General features: G+C 40.5%; 1 protein-coding gene across 2 annotated transcripts; it reads left to right on the plus strand.

The window, feature by feature from the left end:
• Positions 1-658: 658 nt before the first annotated feature.
• LOC124012064 (protein TsetseEP-like) lies at positions 659-1,980 on the plus strand. Of its 2 annotated transcripts, XR_006834653.1 has the most exons (5): positions 659-736; positions 873-946; positions 1,094-1,162; positions 1,334-1,586; positions 1,837-1,980. XR_006834653.1 is itself a non-coding variant. In XM_046325440.1 (4 exons), the coding sequence occupies exons 2-4, from the start codon at positions 887-889 to the stop codon at positions 1,580-1,582; spliced, it is 378 nt and encodes a 125-aa protein (XP_046181396.1). In that variant the 5' UTR covers positions 659-736; positions 873-886; the 3' UTR covers positions 1,583-1,980. The 2 variants fall into 2 exon arrangements, 1 of the variants encoding a protein (XP_046181396.1); XM_046325440.1 differs by having other exon boundaries at positions 1,334-1,980.
• Positions 1,981-8,607: the final 6,627 nt, after the last annotated feature.

Here is an 8,607-nt window from a genome sequence, read left to right on the forward strand (position 1 = left end):
ACACCTTGTATGCTTATAATACTGTTGTAAATAACTAATAATAAACAAATTATTGTGAAGAGTTACCAGTTTCTTTATGCATACAGTACCAGTCAAAAGTTTGGACCCACCTACTCATTCAAGGTTATTTTTGTACATTTTTATTGTTTTCTACATTGTAGAATAATAGTGAAGACATCAAAAATATGAAATAACACACATGGAATCATGCAGTCATTTTTTTAAAGTGTTCAGATTCTTCAATGTAACCACCTTTTGACTTGACAGCTTCGCACACACTTGGCATTCTCTTGACGAATCTCAAATGTAAAATATATTTTGATTTGATTAACACTTTTTTGCTTTCTAGATGATTCTATGTGTGTTATTTCATAGCTCTGATGTCTTCCCTGTTGTTATACAGTGTAGAAAATAAAAAATGTTTAAAAAAAACTTGAATGAGTAGGTGTGTCTTAACGTTTGACTGGTACTGTATATCATACATTTCATGTGTGACTCATCTGTACAGTTATAATGTTAATCCCTTAGTATTACCCACACCTATCCTTCAACAGAGAGATTAAAGATTTCAGAATATTAAACATCATGATTATTTTCACAATAATACAGCTTAGTATTAGGGGTTGTGACATCAGTGCTCTTAACTCTATTTAAAGAGAACCCACCGACTGGGTATAGCTCATTGTCTTCGCATCATTACACCTGATCAACTGCTGAAATTATCTGTGACTCAAAGGTAAGGGAATTGGTCGTAAAGCAGGGGTTTTGAATAGTGATACATGTACTTACGCTGTAGTGTTCACCTTCTACTTCAACATTCGGAACATAAAAAGGTAATCTAAACTGTTTTAGTTTCATTTTTATGTTTTTAGAACTGACCACCAAGATGATGATGAAGACTGTAATCTTTTTGGGATGCATCCTGGGCCTGTCATTGGCTCTTCCTGTGAGTTTAACAAAAATGCATAACATACAACATATATTCCCCAAATAATGTAATATTCTTCTTTACACCACATTTGATTTATATTTATTTGAGTATATATATAAATATATATGCATATTTAAATATTTTAAATTGATTATTTTTCAGGCTGATGTGGATCACTTGAGAGTTGCACGTTCCAGCTCTGACTCCAACTCTAACTCAAACTCCAGGGAGGTAAGTTCCATAGCTCCACAGATTATGAGCAGAAATTATTTAACATATAGTAGTGAAGATCAATATATTATGAAACATATGTGAATATTCTGAGATATGATTCCATGTGTGGTGTGTATATCAAAAGGACATTGAATGAGAAAAAAACTGCTGTTTTCTTTTCCTATTTAGGCTGATTACTTTCTGCCCTCCCTGCCACAGTTGAATTCAAATCAGCTACTTCAACTTCTACTTAAATGGTTTGCTGCCTCTGCCCCAGCCCCTGCCCCAGCTCCTGCACCTTCTCCAGCCCCTTCACCTGCCCCTGCCCCTGCCCCAGCCCCTGCCCCTGCCCCTGCCCCCGCCCCTGCCCCAGCCCCTGCTCCAGCACCATCCCCTGCTCCTACACCAGCCCCAGCTCCTGCCCCAGGTGGACGTTAAACAGGTGAAGTCATGTTACAGTAACCCAGCCATTATTCATTTCATATTTCAACATGTATATTAGTTTCCCCCAGTGGTGTAAAGTACTTAAGTAAAACCTACTTTAAAGTACTACTTAAATAGTTTTCTGTACTTTACTTTACTATATATATTTCGGACAACTTTCACTTCACAAAATTCCTAAAGAAAAAAATGCACATTTTACCCCACACATATTCCTTCACCTCCAAAATTATTTTTTGAATGCTTTGCAGGACAGGAACAAATTCATACGCTTATCAAGAGAACATCCCTGGTCATCCCTACTGCCTCTGAACTGGTGGACTCACAAAACACAAATGCTTAGTTTATAAAGATGTCTGAGTGTTGGAGTGTACCCCTGGCTATCTGTAAATAAAGTAAACAAGAAAATGGTGTCGTCTGGTTTGTTTAATATAAGGTTTTTGAAATGATTCATACTTTTACTTTTACATTTGATACTTAAGTATATTTGAGCAATTACATATATTTTTGTTCCTTAAGTATATTTAAAACCAAATACTTTTAGACTTTTACTCAAATTGTATTTAACTGTGTAACTTTCATTTCTATTAAGGTATCTTTGTCAAGTATGACAATTGGGTAGCTTTCCCAACACTGGATTCCCCAAACATCATAAGTACAATGTATATCCTATAAATTCATTAATTCACTTTTCTGTCTATCAGGTATTTCATGGAACTCCCAGACATTGACTATGAAGTGTGATTCCTTTATGCATTTCTGTTTAATAAACACATTCATATTTTAAGCTCAATTGTATGTCTATCCAGTCCTCTGATGAATGCTCATTAAGTTTATGGAAATTGTGAGAAATCTATACAAAGTGTTGTACATTACATTGTGTGATAGGAGAAATCTAAATAAAGTCTGGTAATTGAGTTATGTTGTGTAAATTAAGAAATTAAAGTTAAACATTACAATTAAATGTGTTCATTTAGCATCTGCAATACCCCAAAAAACAGGTGGACGAATCATTGACAGTTTCAAAACCTCTCAACTTAGCTAAAGTTTCCTAATACCGATGAGACATTGTTCTTTGTGGGCACTGTGGGGTATGGGGGTGGCAGGGTAGCCTTGTGGTTAAAGTGTTGGACTAGTAACCGGAAGGTTGCGAGTTCAAACCCCTGAGCTGACAAGGTACAAATCTGTCATTCTGCCCCTGAACAGGCAGTTAACCCACTGTTCCCAGGCTGTCATTGAAAATAAGAATGTGTTCTTAACTGATTTTTTTATTTTTATATAAAGTTTGTAGGATTACCCACCAAATGCCTAATTTCATCACATTTTCACATCTCCAGGACACAGGACACACATTTGTTCATGGGACTAAAGCTCATTGGTGCACTGAAGGCACATTGGTGTGACTGTGGAATGAAATGAAATAAAAAGCATATTTTTGCAGTTAAGTTACAATACGGCAACAGTGTTAACAGTTTAGTAGCAACATTTCAAGCATTTGACATCTTCACTTGAACAGGTAAGAGTTTCAAAGAATACTGTAGTGGAGTTTAGTCAGGCGTGTCTAGCTTTGAATTCACTGTACGTCTTTTTCATTTCAAGAATTCCATGGTGACCATGAAACTACTAGTCCTAGTGATGTGCCTGATTTGACTTTGTTCTTCCATTCCTGTAAGAATTCTTGAAATTCAACATCAAACACTGCAATTTACGCATCAATACATCAAGAGATTGCTGTTTCCTCAGATTGCATTGCATTGGAATATGATAATATCTGAATCATTACAATATGATGGACTAAAGTTCACACTTTGAGTGTTGATTACTTTATACCATAATATAATTCATCCTGTGATTTTGTTTGTGTGTGCAGGTGTCTGAGAAACATGATCGAGAGGAGCGCTCAGCTAGCAATGAGGTGCAGTAATATTTAGTACAATCTATTGGTATCTATTAGGTATTCTGTATATTAGAGTACTATAGTATGGGAAACTATTTGAATAGGATTACTAGTTTGTTTGAGTTCAGAACAATTTATCCATCTCTCTTTCTCTCTCTCCACAGATGTTCAGAGGTTATGGGCAAGGTTTAGGAGGGTTTTACCCCTATCAGCAGCCTCGGTACCCATCCTACTTCCCTGATGCACAGCCATCTCAAGATAACTCTGCTCTGATGGCCCTCCTGCCCTTCCAATTGGTCAGTCTTGCCTCTGCTGCAACTCCTGCTGCAGCTCCAGGCCCAGCCCCAGCAGCGGCAGCGGGTGGAAAATGAGATTGGCGTCGCTAGAGAAAGGAGAAAAAATGGTTTTACATGAAATATGTTGACATTAGCTGCTGTTCAGAGCTGATTATTCCATCATTAATAAATTCAATAAGTTAAGATCTGTCATTGTGAATGTCTTTCTCTGTTGTGTTCTGTTTAACCATGTAGTAGATTTATACATATCAAATAATATGTTGTTTGTTGGGAATAGATGGATTGATAAAGTGATGAAGTTTATGTTTATACTGTACTCTATATAGATGATTTGTGATGCTTCTCTCTATTGCTTTGGTAAGTCATGCATATAGTATGTACATGAAATGCTGGTGACAATGTCATGTTAGACTTAGAATAATCTTAAAGTTAGTATATTACATCCATATGCATATTAATTAATTGTCTTATTGTTTGCTTTTGAAGGCTGAGCATGAGCATGGCCATCAGCATGTCATTGAGAAGCGCTCTTCAAGTGAAGAGGTGAGTAGTATGAATTTTTAAAGGCGGGTGTGGGCTGCGATCAACCCAAAACTGACACTTTATTACAGTGCCGAAAGTATTCACACCCCTTGACTTTTTCCACATGTTGTTGTGTTACAAGGTGGGAATAAAATTGATTACATTTACATTTTCTGTCATTTTATTCCACTATTTTTTGTCACGATCGAAACACAATAGTCTTTATCGTCAAAGTGGAAGAAAAATTCTAACATTTGTAAAGAAAATATGAAAAAGAAAACAAATACATCTTGATTACATAAGTTTTCAAATAGACAGCTGTGAGTCTTTCTTGGTAAGTCAGTAAGCACTTTGCATACCTGGTTTGCACAATATTAGCACATTATTCTTAAAAAATATTCAAGCTCTGTCAAGTTGGTAGTTGATCATTGCTAGACATCCATTTTCTTGTCTTGTCATGGATTTTCAAGCGGATTTATGTCAAAACTGTAACTAGGCCACTCTGGAACATTCAATGTAGTCTTTGTAAGTGACTCCAATGTATATTTGGCTTTGTGTTTTAGATTATGGTCCTGCTGAAAGGTGAATTTAACTCCCAGACTGAACCAGATTTTCATCTAGGACTTTGCCTGTGCTTTTCCATTTCCAGCTCCATTTCTTTTCATCCTAAAAAATGTATTATTCATTGCCGATGACAAGCATACCCATAACATGTTGCAGCCACCACCATGCTTGAAAATATGAAGAGTGGTATGCAATGATGTGTTGTGTTGGTCTTGCTCCGAACATAACGTATTCAGGGAATGTCTGTTCTGTACAGGTTTACTTCTTTTCACTCTGTCATTTAGGTTAGTATTGTGGAGTAACTACAATGTCGCTGATACATCCTCAGTTTTCTCCCATCAGAACCATTAAACCCCGTAACTGTTTTTAAGTCACCATTTGTCACGCCCTGTGATTTGGGGTGGGCATTCTATGTTTTCTATTTCTTTGTTTTTGGCCTGAGTGTGGTTTCCAATCAGAGTCTATTGTTGTCTCTGATTGGGAATCATACTTAGGTAGCCTTTTTTCCACCTGTGTTTGTGGGTAGTTATTTTCTGTTTAGTCTCTGTTACCTGACAGAACTGTTTGCTTTTGTTTTGTTACTTTTTTCGGGTGTTTTTTTAATCAATAAAATCATGAACACTTTTCACGCTGCGCTTTGGTCCACTCATTCCGATGACAGGCGTTACATCATTGGACTCGTGGAAAAATCGCTGAGTGGTCTCCTTCCTCTCCGGTTTGAAATTGACTGCTCAACTGAGGGACCTTACAGAAAAGTGTATGTGTTGGGTACAGAGATGAGGTAATCATTAAAAAATCACATTAAACACTATTTTTGCAGTCCATGCAACTCATGATGTTAACTTCTTGGATATAGGGGGCGCTATTTTAATTTTTGGATGAAAAAAGTTCCCGTTTTAAACAAGATATTTTGTCATGAAAAGATGCTCAACTATGCATATAATTGACAGCTTTGGAAAGAAAACACTCTGACGTTTCCAAAACTGCAAGATATTGTCTGTGAGTGCCACAGAACTGATGTTACAGAAAAAAACAGATAAAAATCCAATCAGGAAGTGCCACATTTTTTGAAACCGCCTCATGCCAATGACTCCTTATATGGCTGTGAATGGGCCACGAATGAGCTTAGGCTTTCTGTCGCTTGCCCAAGGTGTCGACAGCATTGTGACGTATTTGTAGGCATATCATTGGAAGATTGACCATAAGAGACTACATCTACCAGGTAGATCCTCCGTCGCAATTATTGCGTAATCTCCAGCTTCAGTATTTTTCCGTTTGCTTCTGATGAGAAGCCAACTGCCACCACTGATAGATTATCGAATAGATATGTGAAAAACACCTTGAGGATTGATTCTAAACAACGTTTGCCATGTTTCTGTCGATATTATGGAGATAATTTGGAAAAAAGTTTGCCGTTGTAAGTGACTGCATTTTCCGGTCTTTTTCTTAGCCAAACGTGATGAACAAAACGGAGCTATTTCGTCTACACAAATAATATTTTTGGAAAAAATGAACATTTGCTATCTAACTAAGAGTCTCGTCATTGAAAACATCCGAAGTTCTTCAAAGGTAAATGATTTTATTTGAATGCTTTTCTTGTTTTTGTGAAAATGTTGCCTGCTGAATGCCAGGCTTAATGCTATGCTAGGCTATCAATACTCTTACACAAATGCTTGTGTAGCTTTGGGTAAAGCATATTTTGAAAATCTGAGATGACAGTGTTGTTAACAAAAGGCAAAGCTTGTCTTTGAATATATTTATTTAATTTAAATTGCGATTTTCATGAACTGGAAACGTTGTGTAATGGTAATGAGCTTGAGGCTATGATTACACTCCCGGATACAGGATTGCTCGTCGCTAGAGGTTAAGCATATTTTTACTCCTGAACTTATTTAAGCTTGCCATAACAAAGGGGTTGAATAGTTATTGACTCAAGACATTTCAGATTTTCAATTTTTTACAAACATAATTCCACTTTGACATTATGGCATACTGTGTGTAGGCCAGTGACACAAAATCTCAATTTAACCCATTTTAAATTCAGGGTCCACAGCAATGCTCCACCATCTTGGCATCGCCATGGACCGTTTTGTCCGGACTATGGACCGCTGGAACAGGGAGTTCTTCCAGCGCCTCCACCAGCACAACCAGGGTCTCCTCTGAGTACCCCTTATCCTCCTGGTCCCAGTGGGATTCGTCTCTCCCTGCCCTAGGAAGACGACGGAAAGGCTGCGAACTGCCAGGGGTTCCTTCTTCAACTGGACCTATACCTGACCACCGTCCACCTGGCTCCATCGGGCCGTGAGAGGGTTCCGCCCTTGTCTCGTGCCTCACCGGGAAAGCTCTGGAGTGGGCTAACACCGTGTGGGGAGAGGGAGATGCGGCGTTGGACCAGTTTGAGGAGTTCACTGTTTCCGGGCAGTCTTTGACCACCCGCCCGAGGGTAGATGACAGGTGAGCGCTTCTTCCATTTGAGGCAGGAGACGAGGAGCGCCCAGGAGTTGGCCCTGGAGTTTTGGACCCTGGCTGCCGGATGTAGCAGCAGGGCCCTGATCGACCATTACCGCTGCAGCCTACGCGAGGACATCCATCGGGAGTTGGCCTGCAGAAACACCACCCTCACGTTCGACCAGCTGGTGGACTTGTCCATCCGGCTGGACAACCTGCTGGCTACCCGCTGACGTTCTGATCGGGGTCTGGTGGTTCCATCCTCCAGCACCCGCTCCCTGTTCCCCATGGAGCTGGGAGATGCGGTGCGCAGGGAGACCGGAGGGGGTTCCAGCTCATGCACCATCTGTGGCTGCAGAGGTCACACTGCTGGTCGGTGCCGGGTTGGTTCCTCTGGGGATTGAGGCAGCAGGCAGGGCGCTCTGGCATCACCCCAGATGAGCTGGCACCATTCTCACCCAGAGCCCTCTGCTGCACATATATTTGTGTATGTCACTTTCCCTGAGTTTTTCCTGCATTCCCAGCATAAGGCGCTCGTCGATTCAGGCGCGGCTAGGTATTTTTTTGATAGAGCGATAGCCTATAGTTTAGGGCTCCCCATAGTTCCCGTGGCTGTGCTTTTCCCCATTCACGCATTAGATAGTCGACCATTAGGGTCAGGGTTGATTAGGGAGGTCACCACTCATTTGCGCATGGTGATGCAGGGGTCACAAGGAGAGAATTAGTCTCTTCCTTATTGACTCTCCTGCGTATTCTGTGGTGCTAGGCCTACCCTGGTTAGCTTGTCATAACCCCACTGTTTCTTGGCCACAGAGAGCTCTCATGGGGTGGTCGCGAGAGTGCTCAGGTAGGTGTTTAGGGGTTTCCATTGGTGCCACTAGGATGGAGAGTCCAGACCAGGTTTTCACCGTGCGCATTCCACCTGAATATGCCGATTTCGCTCTCGCCCTCTCTAAAAAGAAGGCGACTCAATTACCACTCATCGACGGGCGCTTGTGCGATAAATCTCCTGGTATACGCTGCACTTCCCCAGAGTCACATGTATCCCTTCTCACAGGCGGAGACGGAGGCTATGGAAACTCTATGTCTCCGAATGCCTGCGTCAGGGGTACAGTCGTCCTCCACTTCATCCGCCTCCTCGTGTTTCTGTTTTGTGAAGAATAAGGAGGGAGGTCTGCGCCTGTGTATTGACTATTGGGGTCTGAATCAGATCACTGTGAGGTATACCTGCTACCGCTTATAGCCACAGCGATTGAGTAAATGCAGGGGGCACTCTTCTTCACCAAACTAGATCT

The sequence above is a fragment of the Oncorhynchus gorbuscha genome, linkage group LG24 (genome assembly GCF_021184085.1).
Source record: "Oncorhynchus gorbuscha isolate QuinsamMale2020 ecotype Even-year linkage group LG24, OgorEven_v1.0, whole genome shotgun sequence".
Classification (NCBI taxonomy): Eukaryota; Metazoa; Chordata; class Actinopteri; order Salmoniformes; family Salmonidae; genus Oncorhynchus; species Oncorhynchus gorbuscha.